The 16,929-nt window shown below is 46.5% G+C and overlaps 1 protein-coding gene across 4 annotated transcripts in view; it reads left to right on the forward strand.

Annotated features, from left to right (window-relative positions):
- The window catches only part of Tex26 (testis expressed 26), a 31,631-nt gene extending 17,406 nt beyond the window's left edge, over positions 1-14,225 (forward strand). For all 4 annotated transcript variants that reach the window (XM_021187045.1, XM_021187046.1, XM_021187043.1 and 1 more), the window contains 3 exons: positions 3,976-4,152; positions 6,306-6,467; positions 13,587-14,225. In XM_021187045.1, the coding sequence (XP_021042704.1) occupies positions 3,976-4,152; positions 6,306-6,467; positions 13,587-13,681 (434 nt within the window). In that variant the 3' untranslated portion in view covers positions 13,682-14,225. The remainder of the gene's footprint in view (positions 1-3,975; positions 4,153-6,305; positions 6,468-13,586) is intronic.
- Positions 14,226-16,929: the final 2,704 nt, after the last annotated feature.

Below are 16,929 nucleotides of genomic sequence, written 5' to 3' on the forward strand. Positions count from 1 at the left end.
AGAGAGAGAGAGAGAGAGAGAGAGAGAGAGGGAGGGAGAGAGGAGAGAGAGAGAGAGAGAGAGAGAGGAGAGAGAGAACACCATGGAGTAAGGGATTATGAGAACTGGTCTCGAGAGCTGGCTAGTCAAGAGTAGGGGCGACCCAGGCAGAGTATGGCAAGTCATATTGCAGGGTTATTGGTAGGGAAATAGACATAATAGCATAGAGGGTAGATATCTGCCTATTAAGGTGCCCATTAAGGATTATTATAAATATAAAAGTTTCCTGTTCTTTATCTGGGAACTGAATGATTAAGGCAGGGAAGAAACCCCCGGTTGAGATTAATGACTGCTGTAGCTGACTGTCTCAAAAAAACGCTAAGCAAGGAGAAAACAAAGAGAAGAGCAACTGGGGGGGGGGGGGGAGAGAGGAGAAGGGCAGCCGGGAACAGGAGGAGGGGAAGGAGGGGGGAAGGGAAAGAAAGCCAGACCTCCCTCTCCTGTCCCAGTGGCTGGCAGCTGATTTAAATGAGTGATTAGGGATCATGCTTAGAAGAGAGTACTTGTAGAATCAAAGAGCTAAGCACAGGACCACTGAGATTCCAAGAGTGGGGATGGTGAGAAGGGTCTAGATCTTCCTGGCTGGTGGTCTTCCTCTTTTCCCAGTCCAGCATCTCACCCTTACCTTCTTGAGTCCTGGGTACACAACCTCCTTTGATTCAGCTTTGCAGAGAATGCCATGCTTGAAGAAAAGTCTGGGGACTGCCTGGAACATTTGAATAGCTACATCATGAATAGCAACAACAATGCTTGATGTTTTTTTGTCTGAGTTCATTACAATGAAATGATTTATATATCAATTCTTTCTTTTTCTTTTTTTTTTTTAAAAAAAAAAAAAAAAAAGGGAAGGCCTGTGTTTTCTACTGCAGCAGAATACTGCTATGAGGGCATTGTTGGATGTGAATATATCCGTACAGTACAGCTCCTATGTTGAAGGCTTGGTCCCCAGCTGGTAGTGTTATTTTGAGAAGTAATTGAAGCTTAGGAGGTAGGGGCCTGGCTGGAGGAGGTAGGATCAATCCTCGAGGGTCTTTGAAAGGCAGGTCTTATCCGGAACCACCCCCTCTCTGTTTCCTGCCTTCTGGGGGATGGGTGAGAATCTTGCCTCCACCCTGCCCTCTCTGGCATTATTCTCTGCCTTACCAAGGCACAACAACAACGGATCCAGCTGACTAGAAGTCAAAACCTCTGAAAAATGACAGCACGAAATAAATCCCTTCTCCTGCAAACTGTTGTCAGGAATTGGCTCACCCGTTATTACAGCTGACTAGCACAGTGAGTAATTTATAAACAATAGTTTTTACGGTGCTGGAGGCCCATGGGTCCCGGATACAGGGATATCTGCTGAGGGTCTTGGAGCCCTCAGAGGGTAGAGGCTCGAGATGTTGGGTCTCCCCGAAGCTGGCATTACAGGTGGTTATGAGTCACCTGACTTGGGTGTTAGGAGCCAACCTGGGTCCTCTGCAAGAGCAGTGAGAACTCTTAACAGCTGAGCATCTCTCCAGACCCTCTTATCACCGGCTCTTATTGTTTGCTGTTGTTGTTGTTGTTGTTGTTGTTGTTTTGATCTTTCATATTTAGTGTAAGACCCCTCTTCACAGGCCATGTTCACTCATGGCCAGCAGAAGGCTTGGTAGCCCTAGGTGGAGTTTGGGACATACTTGCTGAATGACAGAGAGTATGGAAAACACCATTTCGGAGTTAGACGGTGGTGAGATCAAAGGACAATGCTGTCTGAACAGAGATACCGGGGGCCACAGGAAAGGACCCCGCTGTTCTTTATGAAAGGCGTGAGTTGCTAGTCTGCTCACCATAAGCTAAGCATCACTGCCCCATGGGCAGGCAAAGACTTCTTCCCAAGTCTCGGATTCTGTCCATCCCTTGCCTTCTTGGTTCAGGGTACCAGTGTCTTTCCTTGGATGGCCTCTTACCCAGCTCTCTGCCTTGGTGGGCTAAAGGGGTTTGATTGATGAGCAAGTTGACGTCAGCTCTGTCTTTAGACCCTTGGGGACACCCGTTGCTCTCAGGAGGAAAGCTGAATGCCTCTGCTGGGGTGATTTGTGTCACGTGACCCTTGCCTCTCCATTGTTCTCCCCGTGGCGCCCACCCGCGAGGAGAGACTACTCAGCTGCTCATCCCACAGACGCAGCAGACCCCCGCTCCCTCCTCCTGTCTGTACATCCCACAGCCTTCCTCTTCAGGGCCTCTCTCTTCATCTGACATCTAAGGCAAGGCATTGGCTTCATTTCCATCTTGGAAGGCTCTTGTATTCTTAACTCAGTGGCGTGTGTGTGTGTGTGTGTGTGTGTGTGTGTGTGTGTGCTCATGCATGTGGTTCTCAACTCGGTGGCTTGTGTGTGTATGTACATGTGTGCATGCATATGTGCATGTGCTCCTGTTTGAGTGTGTTTCCTTATGACAACGCTTAAGGATCTACTACATACTGCTGTTCTATTGTGCGTTCCTTTCTTTAATAGTTTAAGCTTCTGAAGCCTAGAGACTGTGTCTTGATTTTGGGTGCTCGCTGGTGAGCTAAAGCGAATGAAAAGATGCACTAAAAACTGGCTGTTTGCACACTCAGGCATGGAGAACTTGGCTTTGATGAATTGTAACAGCGAAGAGAGCAAAACCAGTTCCCCCTTGCTATAGTCTGGGTGTTGGCGGTGCTGATGACTTTGAATGGTCATCTGTATTTGCTTTGAGATCTTGCCTTTCTGCAGAGCCTTGGTTCGTTTTGCTTTTGAGACCCCTGGTTAGCTACCCTATAGCTCGCTGTGTAGACCAGACTGCCCTCACACTTGGCCAAGAATCAATCTTTCTTTCTTTCTTTCTTTCTTTCTTTCTTTCTTTCTTTCTTTCTTTCTTTCTTTCTTTCTTTCTTTCTTTCTTTCTTTTTTTCCCAATCACGGTTCCACTGGGACTCGAACCTAGGACCTTCAGCATGTAAAACGGGTGTGATTGTGGGATTGCCGCTCTACCGTGGAACACAAAGTGTGGAAGAATCCAGAGGGATTTGTGTTCATCTTAAGGGGAGCCAGCATCTTGCTGGGCATGGGGTTGGCATGACTGCCTGGTAATAGTGTCAGAGTTAACAAGGGAAAATAAATCTGAGAAGCTCACCACTACGCTTTAAAGAAGACGGGGGTTTCTGACTAGGTCAGAGTTGCTTTTCATCCACAAACTTCCATCTTATAAAAAAAAAGCCCGAAGGAGCCAAATAGCGTGACCCCAGATGATATATACATATGTATGGCTGAGGAAAACTGAGCCCACATTATGGAGGATTTTCATGGAAATACTTTGAAGAAATAATAATGCTATTGTCCAGTAATGACAGTGATGCCCCTCCGCCCTCTGTCAGGAAGGGGCACACTTTGAACAGTTCATTCCTAGGAGTGAGATGCCATTCCACTTAGGGCTGTGAAGCTCAGCAAATAAGAACAGCAGGCTGCCCAGTTAAAATGGACTGTGATCTGCATCAGATAATGAGCATCTATGCATTAGTCACACTAAAAGAAAAGTTATCACTATTAACGTGGCATTCTGACTTAACTGGGAATCTTGATTTATACGGCCATGTTGGCCATACCCAAAATCTCTCCCTCTTGTTTGCCTCTCGAAGGCCAAGGACGACCCCAGCAGAGTCACCAGTGGTTTTTGTCCCCAGCACCGTGCTCCCAAGGACTCACCTCAAATGCACGGGTATCTAGCCATTCCAAAACTACTTATGGTGAACTGAGCGTCTAGTGCCAGGTCTGAGAGTGGAAAGTAGTTTCTTGGTTGGAGCACTCATAGGAGTACACTGACTATCCCTCCAAACACGAGAAGAGTCCGTGCTAATGGTGTGCACTGTAGCTACTGGCCAAAGCACGATTCAGTGACAAGCTACTCAACATGGCTCACCATGGTAACCATTGCCTTCCCTTCTCACCCCAGCTAAGAAGACCATGAAAAGATTCCCAAGGCCCCAGGACTGGAAATCGCTCCTTCCCCGGCCTCTGGACACTGAATTTCGATATAATTACCAAATCCCAGCTCAGATTCCAGAATTGAAGGATTTTAGTTTCAAATATGGATGCTACTCAAGCCTGCCTGTTGCCTCCCAGGGTCTAGGTAAGTGAGCCTTTGGATTTGACAGCTGCGTGGGGACCCACAGGACTCTCGGCCTGGTGCCAGAAGCTAACGCCGTGGCGCAGACTTCTGAAAAGAAAGTTTTAATGTTAACTGACAAGGAGGGGAACTGTCTCTAACATCCATGAAACAGAGACTAAAGTGCAGGGGTGAGGGATGAGTGAGCTAGAAGCTGGGATTTTGGGGGGGGGGGGTTGTTGTTGTTGTTATTGTTTAATGTGTATGGATGTTTTATCTGCATGTATATCTGTGCATCACATATGTGCTTGAGGAGACCAGAAGAGGGCCTTACATCCCCTGGGACTGAAGTTACAGGTAGTTATGAGGTGCCATGTTGGTGCTGAAAATTAAGCATGGGTCCTCTGCAAGAGCAGCCAGTGCTCTTAATCGCTGAGCCCTCTCTCCAGCCCCAGCACCTAGGACCTCAGGTCTGCGCAGGTGTCCAGCATGCAGATTCAGTTGTGAATTGTACCTACACTGCGACTGGAAGTCTCCTACATCTTTGCCACTCTGGCTCACCCTGCCTGGCTTCTGATGAAGATCTCTTGAGTATTGTGTCTCCATCTTCGGGTTCCCACCTTTGGGTTTGAGCCCTGATATTACAGTTTGCACAGCAGTTGTTTTTGTTTTATTTATTTATTTATTTTGGTTTTGTTTTGTTTTTTTAGAAACAGCGGTTGCTACGATGGCTTGGCATCGCTGGCTCCTCGCTCCTGAACTAATTGACATAGAAGTCCCTGGCAGACAGTTTTGATAATAGCCATGCAGAATGTCCATGCTACTATAGCTCCCAACCTCAGGGTGAAGGAACAGTGAATCCCAGAAGGCTGCCAGCTTATGCCTTAAAGAGATGGCACTGTGGGTACCTGGGTGGAGCAATGATGGAATCAGGAGATGCCCTGAAATGACAGAGATTAGACGGGAATCATGTTGGACTTGTCACCACACAGCCTCAGGTTTAGCTGTCTGAGTGTTCTTTCATGATCCTGATTCCTATCCCCTTTGATAGGAATGTTTTAAAAACTTCTGTCACCAGGCAACCTCTAAGCTATTTGTTAAGAAAATAACTAGATGGGCTTAGCGGATAAAGGTGCTTGCAGCCAAGCCTGATGACCTAAGTTCAGTACTCCAGGCCTGCACTGTAGAAGGAGAACACAGACTTCCCGTCTAGAGCCTTGGGTCATGTGTGAATCTCAAGTGGTAGCAGAGGGGTGGCTCATCTTTGCGGATCACGTAGGGCAATGTTCCACACTCCAAGGTGGTAGCTTCATTGTCGGATAATCCAACTGCTTGAAACTTCTTACAGCTGGGAGATTTCTTCCTAAGTGTATAACCACTGATTCTGTTTCTCGAAGGAGGTTAATGAGTAGAAATCTTCCGTCCCATGGAAACCACTGGTCACTCCTCCTAAGTTTTCTTTCTCACTGAAAGCTGTTTCCAGACTCTACATGGAAAGGACCACTGAGGTCTTTTCTCCAGCCTGTTCCTTACACTTGATTCCTTAAAGGGGGACACCTGGAGCCTGAGGCAGTATTTGAGGTGTTAGTGTTTTACAAAAGTTGGACCGCTTACTTTTTAAAAACATCATCCTTTTAAAACATCACGTCTTCCTTTTTTTTTTTTTTTTTAAATTATAGCCCCACAGATCCTGGCATCCACATTAACTGAGTCATAACTCAAATATGAGTGGTTGGGGTTGCCTGTGTCTGTGACTGCTTCTAGTCTGAACAGCACATGCTTGCTCAAGTGCTCATCCTAAGGCTTCCTAGGTCACTCACCAGAAAGGGGTCTCTTCCCGTGTCCCTCCGAGGATGCACAAAGTCCGTGTATTCTTAAGCAGTGGTAAACCTTACACTTATGTAAGCGCATAAGACATGAAGGAAGAGCTGGTCTTCTGAAAATGGCTAGCTACCACACTCGAGTCTTTGGGTCATGTCTCCCACCCCTTCCACTTCCAGCCCCCAGCAGTTTGGCACCACCCCTTTGGTAGGATGACTAGATAGCCCCGGGTAATGATGCTGAGTCGGCTTCTGGCTGGGCTGGGGTGGGGATGGGGGGGTGAGGGGTGTGCTTGAACAGCGACAGCCGTTCTCTGCTTGCTGACAGCCTGTGCTGCCCACCCTGTACCACTGCAGTGCCCTCTGTGCTGCGTAGCTATATTCGGAACGAGGAGCGCACAAAGAAGCAGACCACTTATGAGTGCGACTACGGGAAAGCTTGCCTGGACTTCTTGACGATCTTAGACTCATTCACGCCCTCCCAAGTCCATGAGTACCTGAAAAGTGTTTCCTACAAAGGTAAGAGGCCATCACTTCATACATTTGTCAGGATAGCGAATGCCTTTCTGAATATGCTGTTCCTATTGCTAATAAGCTGTTCATAACAGCTGGAATCAAATAGAAAAACAAAATAAAAAAACAAAACAAAACAAAACCCCCAAAGACAAAGACTACTTTGAAAGAAAAAAAATCCCATAGTGCCATGCAAATCTCAACGTGTTGAAAACTTACTTTCCTAAAAGGCATGCCAGAGACTCCATTTCTGCTTGTTCACATAGCTCTAAGTGTTAGGTGCTCGTCTCGCTTGGCCCGTGGTTGAGCTGTGTGTGCGGGAATGCCTTCCCATTTCTCAAACAAAAGTTGGCTTTTGTACTGTTGAGGAGTTTTGTTTACTCTCTGTTTCCTGTCTGGCTGTACGTTTTTTTAGTGTCAGGCTGTTCACACACAAGGATCCCTGTAGTTCACACCCACTCACACACGGGGTCGAGTGTAACGGGCTGATCGGGAACACCTTTGGGATGTGCGGTCATCTGAGAAAGTCAGCAAGAGAACAAACAAGCCTGTGTGTGTGTGTGTGTGTGTGTGTGTGTGTGTTCACGACCCAGCGTAAGTGCACAGATGTGCTGTGACCATTGCAGAATACTCCAGCCTCAAGAAAAAAGTAAGAGAAACATAGGAAGAGGGTCTAATATTTTCACGCTCCCTAAGATGGCTCCTAGACACTGCACAGGGCGGTGTGTGAGCACCAGCCATGTCCTTTTCTGTGCCCAGGCTTGTGCTCCCAGTTGCACAGCGGCCCTTCAGCTATACCCTTCCCTCCACCTTACCCTTCTCTGTGCTATACCCTTCCCTCCACCTTACCCTTCTCTGTGTCCCATCAGGCCCCAGTCACTGCTCCTCATCCGTCCCCACCTCCTATGCCACAGAGCTGACTCTAAAATGAATTCCACCCCTACCCTGCCACTGAGCTCTCCTGCTCCAAACAAGACTGAAGGCCCTACTGTGTGCTTGCACGTGGAAGCTGAAGGAAGGAGGCCATCCTCACTGGGGGTCTGAATGTTCACTTTCCTTCTTGCTCTTCTTCGATCTGGAATAAGAAGCTCGGCGTTTGGCGGGGTTGACTGACCGACAAGCTCTCTGGGAGCCATTTGTCTCTGCTTCCCAGTGCTGGGATTATAGGCACTTGAAACCATGTCTGGCTTTTTTATATGGGCAATGGGGATTCAAACTCACATTCTTATGTTTGCAGACAAAGTATGTGGTCTTACCCACTGAGCCACTGCTTTAGCCCTTGATACTCCTTTAAGGATGGAAAACATCCTACACACATACACACACATACACACAAACACACACATGCATGATCACTCACAAACACACATGCATGCATGCATGCACACACATGAACACACACTCAAACTCACAAACACACAGGCCCACATGCACAAATGTGCACACACACTTATGAACACACACACATCCCAAGAAGGTGAAATAAGTTCCTGGATGTTGGGTGCCGGGGCCAAGCAGCTGCTTTGCCTCCTAAGGAAACAGAAGTGTGTTTCCTCCTGGGATCCTCATCCCTTTCAACAGAGGCCTCGGGGCCAGGCTGTCTCTTCAGGAAGAACCAAAAGGCTGCCGGAAGCCTGCTGCTTGCAAGTCCCTGAAGACGCAGCAGAAGCCAGAGGCCCACCAGCAAAGCCAGGCTGCCTGCCTGTTCTCTTCACCAGTTTTGGTACAAAATGTGTAAAACCACCCTCTGCGTTTGCAAGGGCTCATTGGACCTTTAGGAGCCGATTCCCTTGGCTCCACAGAAGGAGACGTCATTTTGCTCCCTGCAGAAGCCGTTGACATCTTCCCAGGGACCAAGGACTGGTCATACCAGACGCAGCCATCACGCTAGACGCAATCTGGTCTCCTACACTCTGTGAGCGGTCTTGGCCTTGATTCCCAAGACTAAAAGCCAGAGACTCCTCTGCTAACTGCTGTTAACTAGACATCTGTTCTCGCCAGGGAAGATGAACTCTCTAGTCAGTGAGATTTATCTAGCCAGTCAGGATCACCTCTTCCAGATGCCCCAGCAAGCCAAGTTTCTTCTTGGTGCCCCAGGGATGCACTGGAGGGCAGGTACCAGAAGGCACATGACCCAGAACTTTGCCAGACTACTAAAGAAGCCACCCTGTCCTCCTTGCTTTGATGTCCTCATCCATGAGTTCAGCTGTGGGGGAGGGGGGAGGGGGGCAACTGGCAAGCAGGAGAGTCCCTTAAAGCTTTTATGCAGCCAACCTCTTGTCATCTCCTAGTGTCAGGGATGATGATAGGAGTGCCTGTCAACTGTGGAGGATGCCAGAAGCATTTCCACACGGGTAGGGTGGGGGGGTGGAGGGGTGGGGGTGGGGGAGGGGTGTTCTGCTGGCTTTCAGACCAAAGAGACCCGAGATGTCTCAGACACTGTTGTTACTGACTTCACCTTGGATTATCTTGCGTAAGTAGCAAGCTTCTGTGGAATAGACCAGAGCTGTGATATTTTGATGGAAAGAGAAAGGTAGGGAGGGAGGAAAGGAATGAGAGAAGAGAGACAGGGAGGGGAGGGGAGGAGAGGGGAAGGGAGAGACAATGGTCTTCCCACCCCAGTCAGGGTGAAGAGCAGGCAGGCTGAGGAAGGGACAGGGGGAAGGGAGGCTGTGAGATGGAGCCTAGAGAGGCGCTGAGAGCCGCCCTCTGTGTCCATGAACTCTCTGTTGACCCCGTTTGGTACAGACATCTCTACAGTGAAATCTGAAACCCTTCGAGCACCCAGGGGACCACAAGTGAAGAATTCCACACCTTACTTCACACCAAGAGTCACAGCCAAGGCACAGACATGAGGAAGATGTTGAGTGCAATTATCCTTGGCTTGTGGATACCCGGTGGATTCAAAAGGCAAGCGAGTTCTGTGTTTAGACTTGGATCCAATCTCCAAGAGACCTCACCATGTCCGTGCCCGTATTCCCAAACCCAAGAGACTATATCTGAAACATGTTGAGTTCTGAGCCTTTTTGGGATAGGGACGCTTAAACCCACATTGAGTTTGTTTCTACCTCAAGACGCCTGGTACTGCGTCCTTAGTGGCCAGTCTATGTTCAGAATTCTTTTCATTCCCGAGTTTTATTCAGGAGCTCCTGCATATGCTATCTGCTGGTAAACTCTCATCTACCCACTCTCCTTCCACTTGAGCGATAGAATTATTTTGAGCCTGGTTTTCTGGGTACCTTTTCAAGCGTTGACTCCCTAATTTGTCCAACATAAAATTTACAATGTATTTCTCCCAAGGCTGTAATTCAGAATGCATAGATTGGGGCTGGAAAGATACCCAGTGGTTGAAAGCACTGGCTGCTCTTCCAGGGGATCCAGGTTAAATTCCCAGCATCCATCTGGCAGACCCAAAGCATCTATAACTAAAGTTCCAGGGGATCTGACATCATACTCTGACCTCTATGGGAACTGCATGCATGTGGTGCACAGACACACATGCAGGCAGAACACCCATAGACATAAATTTATTTTTAAAAGAGTGCATGTCTTTACCCACTTAGCAAGCTTCATTGATTGTATGTCTATCATGCTAACTTAATACAAGTAGAAATGAAAACAAATCCATCCGTTCAAGGAAATCCCTGTCCAGTGTAGAAGGCGGTGATGTAAGCATAAGGACACACGGCATGATTGAAAAAAAAAAAATCTTTGATTCTAGGAAGCACCCGTGTGAGGTGTTGTTAGTCCTACATCCAAAGCAGGTGAGAGATGGGTTCTCTAGCCAATGTGGTCCTCATATCAAGAAGTTACAGGGCTGCTCCAGCAGAGGGAACGGCATAAAGTCCAGAGGACACAAACCGGAACAACAGAAACAGAATATTAGTACAAAGGGGGATTGATTAGATTGCTGTATATGGTAGGGGCTGCATGGTCCAATGATGGCTATCCGGAGACATGGAGAACAAGATGGCTGCCCAAGCCAGGAAGTTCATCACTCTCAATCAGGAACCACATTAAGCCCAGACATTCTCTGGAGAATCTTGGGATCCACGGAGGCCAAGAAGGTCAGCACAGCGAGGCCACAGCAGAGACAGACAACCCCATTTCGGCCCAGGCTGCTTTCTCTTTGGATTTCTTTTATCCAAGACATCCTTCGAAAGTGCTGCCCACATTAAGGTGCCGCTCTTCCTCGCCTTTCCATGAGCTGATTGATCATCTCTGGAAGTACCCCAACGAATATACAGCCGCGTTCCAGTGGTCCTAGGCATAGCTGACTCCTGTCAAGTTGTCAGTCAGGATCAAGCACCGTAGCATAGCCAAGAGCAGCCGGAGAACTGCGGGTGGCCTTTTGAGCAGCTTGTCTGCTGTTTGATGGCCACTGGGCCACCTCTTTTGGATAACAGGTACTCAGCTTAATTTACCCTCTGCGTGTCTGCGTTATGAGAAGGACGCTTTCTGCTTCCTATTCAGTATAAACTTCAGAACTACTGCAAACGGGACGAGGAACAGGTGGGTGGCCGCCGTTGATGATGACACAGAGCATTCAGAATTCCCACACTGCAAGGAAATATCAAGTAGTGGAGTCGCTCTGGGAAAAGCTCTGAGGCCCCTTACAAAGTTAAACATATGCTATGTCACGACTCAGAAATTTCATTTCTGGATATTGGCCCTCAGGAAAAGAAGGTGTACAGCCACGAAAGAACTTGTATACAAATATTTAAACAATTTCATTCTTATTATCCCAGAGCTGGAAATGGTCCCTGTACCGGCTGGTTTTGTGTGTCAACTTGACACAAGCTGGAGCTATCACAGAGAAAGGAGCCTTCCTTGAGGAAATGCCTCCACGAGATCCAGCTGCATGTTTTCTCAATTAGTGATCAAGGGTGGGAGGGCCCCTTGTGGGTGGGGCCATCTCTGGGCTGGTAGTCTTGGTTCTATAAGAGAGCAGGCTGAGCAAGCCAGGGGAAGCAAGTCAGTAAGTTATATCCCTCCATGGCCTCTGCATCGGCTCCTGCTTCCTGACCTGCTTGAATTCCCTTAGTGATGAACAGCAATTTGGAAGTGTAAGCCGAATAAACCCCTTTCCTCCCCAACTTGCATCTTGATCATGATGTTTTGTGCAGGAATAGAAACTGCAACTAAGACAGTCCCCATTTCTATCATTGGGAAAATGGATGAAGTGTGATATTTTAACAGCTTGGCAGTAAGAGGAGCTCACTCCTGATGTATAAAACCAGGTGTACAAGCCAGGCATGGTGGTGCACACCTTTAATCCCAGCACTCGGGAGGCAGAGACAGGCGGATTTCTGAGTTTGAGGCCAGCCTGGTCTACAAAGTGAGTTCCAGGACAGCCAGGGCTATACAGAGAAACCCTGTCTTGAAAAAACAAAAACAAACAAACAAAAAACAAACAAACAAACAAAAAACAGGTGTACAAACTCAAAAGATGCTGAACAAAAAAATCCAAACATTAAAGATGAACCTCTGTGTGGTCAAATTCATTTGAAGGTTCATAGCAGGCAAATTTCATCCCTGGTGAAAGAAACCAGACCAGAGGCTGCCTTGGGCCAACAGCGTTGGCTGGGAAGCATCGAGAAGGACCTTCTCGGTGGTGGGAATAAACTTGTCTCCAAACGGGTGTGACTCGCCTGTGTATGAAAGTCAACTGACACACATTGCACGTAAGGTCAGTGTATTTGGTTCTGTGGGAGGCACATCTGAGTTTTAAAGGGATCAAGGGAGGTACAGGGCAGAGTAGGAATCGCTCAAATAAATGTAACGATAGAGAACACAGAGTACCCACTTACACACTGTAGAAAGAGACTGGGGTATCACAAAGAACCAAGAACAAAGCAAAAGTAGCCTTGCAAGGTGATTCCTTTTGTAAAAAGTGGAGGCCATGACCCAAACTGAACTAGCAGGGTCCAGATGGCCTCTGTCTCTCACCCCTAATACAAGGGGAACCTGGCAGTTCCTCCATGGCCGTGGTTCAACCTCACACCCCACTCCTGATTGGAAAGGGGCAAGAAGGAAAGGAAGGAAGGAGTGAGCTACTCCTGGCCATCAGATTCTGGGAATTCAGCAGGAGGGCTTCTCCATTAACAAAGTTTTACCAGGTAAGGCAATTAAAAATTTTGAACTCTGGGCTGGAGAGATGACTCAGCCGGTCAGAGCATTGGTTGTTCTTTCAGAGGTCCTAAATTCAATTCCCAGCAACCACATGGTAGCTTAAAACCATCTGTAATGAGATCTGATTCCCTTCTCTGGCATGTAGGTGCACATATACAGTTGAGAGCACTCATACTTTAAATAAATTAATTTATCAAAACATTTGAATTTCTTTGCACGAAAGTTAAGGTGGGAGAAATTTATGGTATGATGGTCCTTGGTGGGCTAGCTATGTTTGATAGAAATATTTTTTCTTAACACACACACACACACACACACACACACACACACACACACACACAGCCTTGATCTATTTGCCTCTGCTGGCATTTGTGACATTGATCAAGAGGATAAATGCCCAATGACAGTGCTTGGAATTCAGAGTTTGACAGTCCCACTCTATATGAATGTTATCAAGATTGGACAGCTACGGCTGTTCAGAATCACACAGGACTCTGCTTCACAGAGCTAGAGGCCGGACTGAAGAGCTTCCCAAAGGTACACAGTTACAGCTCAAGGCAGCGAAGCCTACCAATGCTGGCTGGGAAGAAAACAGCCCTGATGTCTGTCTACAAGGTGTTCAGGGCAGGTCCCAGTTCTCCTCATCACTGTAGAATACTGTGCACTCGATAAAGGTGGTTGCTATTTCATTAACGTCACACATCAACTTAATATGTGACATCGCACACATAGTATGCTTAGTCCTTCCCACGATACAAGGTAAGTACTGCGATCTGCATCCAGAGGCAAGAGACAAAGAAGCAAGGGGCATTTGGGGAGGTGGCAGTGCAAGCCGTTAATCTCTGCACTTGGAAGGCAGAGGCGGGCGGATCTCCATGAGTTCAAGGCCAGCCTGGTCTATAGAGGGAGTTTGGACAGCCAGATATTTGCTTCCTCCTAGGATCCAGCTGGTTCATAATGAAATAGGAAACCTCTACTCTTCTTCATTTGCAGACCGACAAATTCTTGAGCGCTTTATCCATTCTCACTGTGACATTAAGGCAAAGCCTAATGAGAGACAGAAACAAAGCCGCAGGAAGAGACCCTGAGACCGGTGGACAGACGCAGCTCCAGTTGTTTTCTGATAATCAAGAAAAAAAATAGGTGAAGTTTCTCCAAATATATTGTGCTAGTATGGACATGTATGTTCTATGTTGCTAAAATGGAAGGATTTAAAGTTCCAATTTCCCCCATGACATACCTTTAGCTTTGATGTCACGACTTTTTTTCTTCTTCTTCTTCTTTCATTTATTTTTTATAGCTTTTTGTTTCAATCTTGAGTTCCTCTTCAGAGAAATTTCAACTTCCCAATAAATAAAAAGATTTTTAAAAGACATTTCCATTGTTGATTTTTGTTTTAAATGCTAGAAAGAAAAAACAATCTTTACTTTGGGGAATTCATCACAGCTTCCCTGTATGTGGCTAATCCAAGGGATGATTAATTTCTACTTTACAAGAATATATGAGAAAAAAATCATTTATGTGCTTCCAAAGTCCTTCTTATTGTTACCTTAACTGAATTCTTGAACTATCAAGTTTTGAAAAAAAAATATTTTAAAACCTCAAACAATAAACACAGTCTTGGTAATCTCCCCATGCATCTTTGGAATTGATTTTTATTTTTAAAAAGATTCCTTTTTATTATACATGTATAGTTGTTTTGCCCCTGGGTATGGAGCGCTCATATACAAGCAGTGTCCTGGAAGCCACAAGAGGGCTCTGACCCCCTGGAACTAGAATTACAGGCGCTACCACGTGGGTGCTGGGATCGGAACCAGGGTCCTCTGGAAAGAGCAGCCAGTGCTTCTAACTGCAGAGCCATCTCTCCAGCCCACACTGCTTTATTTCTGACCAGTGGATTTTGTAAAGACTCTCCACTGACTAACTTTCTCATTACACTGTCCTTTTTAAAACTTGGTTAATTGCTTTCAGGTTAGATTGCATTTGAATCACAATTAACATCACACTGATCTGTTTCTTCTTATTATTTTTTTTCTTTGCTTCTACTCACTGTGTTCCCCTGGCACACACTCCTCCCTGCCTCCGTTTCAAGTCTTTTTTCTCCCCTTTTTTAACTTTCATGTGCGTGGGGGTTCTGTCTAAACATATGTGACCATGCGCATGCTTGATAGCCTGGGAGGTCAGAAGAGGGCAACAGATCTTCGGAGACTGGAGTGACAGACAGTTGTGAGCAGCCATGTGGGCGCTGGGAACTGAACCCAGGTCTTCTGCAAGAGCAGTCAGTGCTCTAACCACTGAACTACATCTACAGCTTTCAGTCTGTGTTTGTCTCTCATTTTCAAGGGCTTTGCCTGGTTTTTACCTCGTCTAACAGGGCAGACAGTGTGCTCTGATGATGGAGTGTACTCGACCCCACCATGATGGCGAGCCACCTGGTTTGGGGTTTTCTGTACCATGATTGCTGTTTGTCAATCCTCCTCTTCCATTTCCCAATTTTCTCTACCTTTTTCATTCTCACTCTTGATCACACATTATTACTAAATTTCAGTTCCTCCCCCGAGATATATATGTAAATGGTGCAATCATCCCTATATTCTCTCCCTGAGTTGTGTATGTAAATGTCACATCCCTATATTCTCTTCCCCAGATGTGTATGTAAATGTCACAAATGCCACATCCCTATATTCTCCCCCCAGATGTGTATGTAAATGGCACAATCCCTATATTCTCTCCCCCAGATGTGTATGTAAATGGCACAATCCCTATATTCTCTCCCCCAGATGTGTATGTAAATGTCACATCCCTATATTCTCCCCCCAGATGTGTATGTAAATGGCACAATCCCTGTATTCTCTCCCCCAGATGTGTATGTAAATGGCACAATCCCTATATTCTCTCCCCCAGATGTGTATGTGAATGGCACATCCCTATATTCTCCCCCCAGATGTGTNCAGATGTGTATGTGAATGGCACATCCCTATATTCTCCCCCCAGATGTGTATGTAAATGGCACAATCCCTATATTCTCTCCCCCAGATGTGTATGTAAATGGCACATTCCTATATTCTCTCCCCCAGATGTGTATGTGAATGGCACATCTCTATATTCTCTCCCCCAGATGTGTATGTGAATGGCACGTCCCTATATTCTCCCCCCAGATGTGTATGTAAATGGCACAATCCCTATATTCTCTCCCCCAGATGTGTATGTGAATGGCACAATCATCCCTATATTCCCAGTGCCTTATTTACTCAGTTCTTCCTTTGTCTACTGGGAAAAAAACAAACCATTTTATTTTCTCATTTCATGTTTTGCTTCTAATTCCATTCCCTGCGCACACAGCGGGAGCTCACTCCTGTTTGGATGCTAAGATCATTTAGAGTTTGTTGTATTAGAGATGTATCCCCCCCCCCCTGCCATTTAAAATTAGAGTCATAGGCATGCTATAGATTGTCAATAACTTATTAATACATTCCATTATACAGAGCAGCTTCCTACACTCCCTTATTTCTCTGCACCACGATCTCCATGCTCTGACTTACACCCAGTCGGTGAGAAAACTTCCCATTAAGAGCAGGGCTCCAAATCCTTACTTGTTCAAGCAATCATAGAACTCGCTACATAGCGCAGGCTGACCTCAGACTCACAGAGATCCGCCTGCCTCTGCTTCTGGAGTGGGAGAGTGATTTGGGGCTTTTCTATTGCCCCCAGTCACATGGAGACCTGGTATGTTTACTTAAAGCTTTAGGTGCTAAGATGGGCAGGTTCTGAGCTGTTCTAACCAACCATGTGCTGGCCCGGCCTACTTCCCAGTTGTGTGTCCCATTGCCTGACATCTTGGTCTTACCCTGGCCTCCTCCTTCATCTGTGTCCTCATGGCGACTCTGGTGATCTGTTCAAGGCGAACACCTCGTGGTGAGTCCCTCATTTTCTGGTCCTAGATCCCCTCATTGGGATTAGAAGTCCTGCCTTAGTCTCCCCTGCCCAGCTATTGGCTAATCAGCACTTTATTAACCAACCAGAGCTGATGGAAGACAATTTTTTACATGACATTGATACAAGAATGCTTGACAGTGCCAGTGTCTGGACTGCCACCACATCTCTGGGCACAGTAATCGGCCTCTGACTACACAGTGCCCAAATCCATCACCCAACACTGGAGTGCTGGGATTAAAGTTTTCTCACGTGTTGACCACGCACAGTTCGTATTTTAATGTGAATGTTTCCTTTTTTCCTGTCTCTGGTTGTTTTGGTTAATCCATGTTATTTTTTTTTTAACTATATCATCTTCACTACCAATTTCTTGTTTGTATTGCTTTTCTATTGATTAGTTGCC

Source organism: Mus pahari, chromosome 23 (genome assembly GCF_900095145.1).
Source record: "Mus pahari chromosome 23, PAHARI_EIJ_v1.1, whole genome shotgun sequence".
In the NCBI taxonomy this organism is placed as follows: Eukaryota; Metazoa; Chordata; class Mammalia; order Rodentia; family Muridae; genus Mus; species Mus pahari.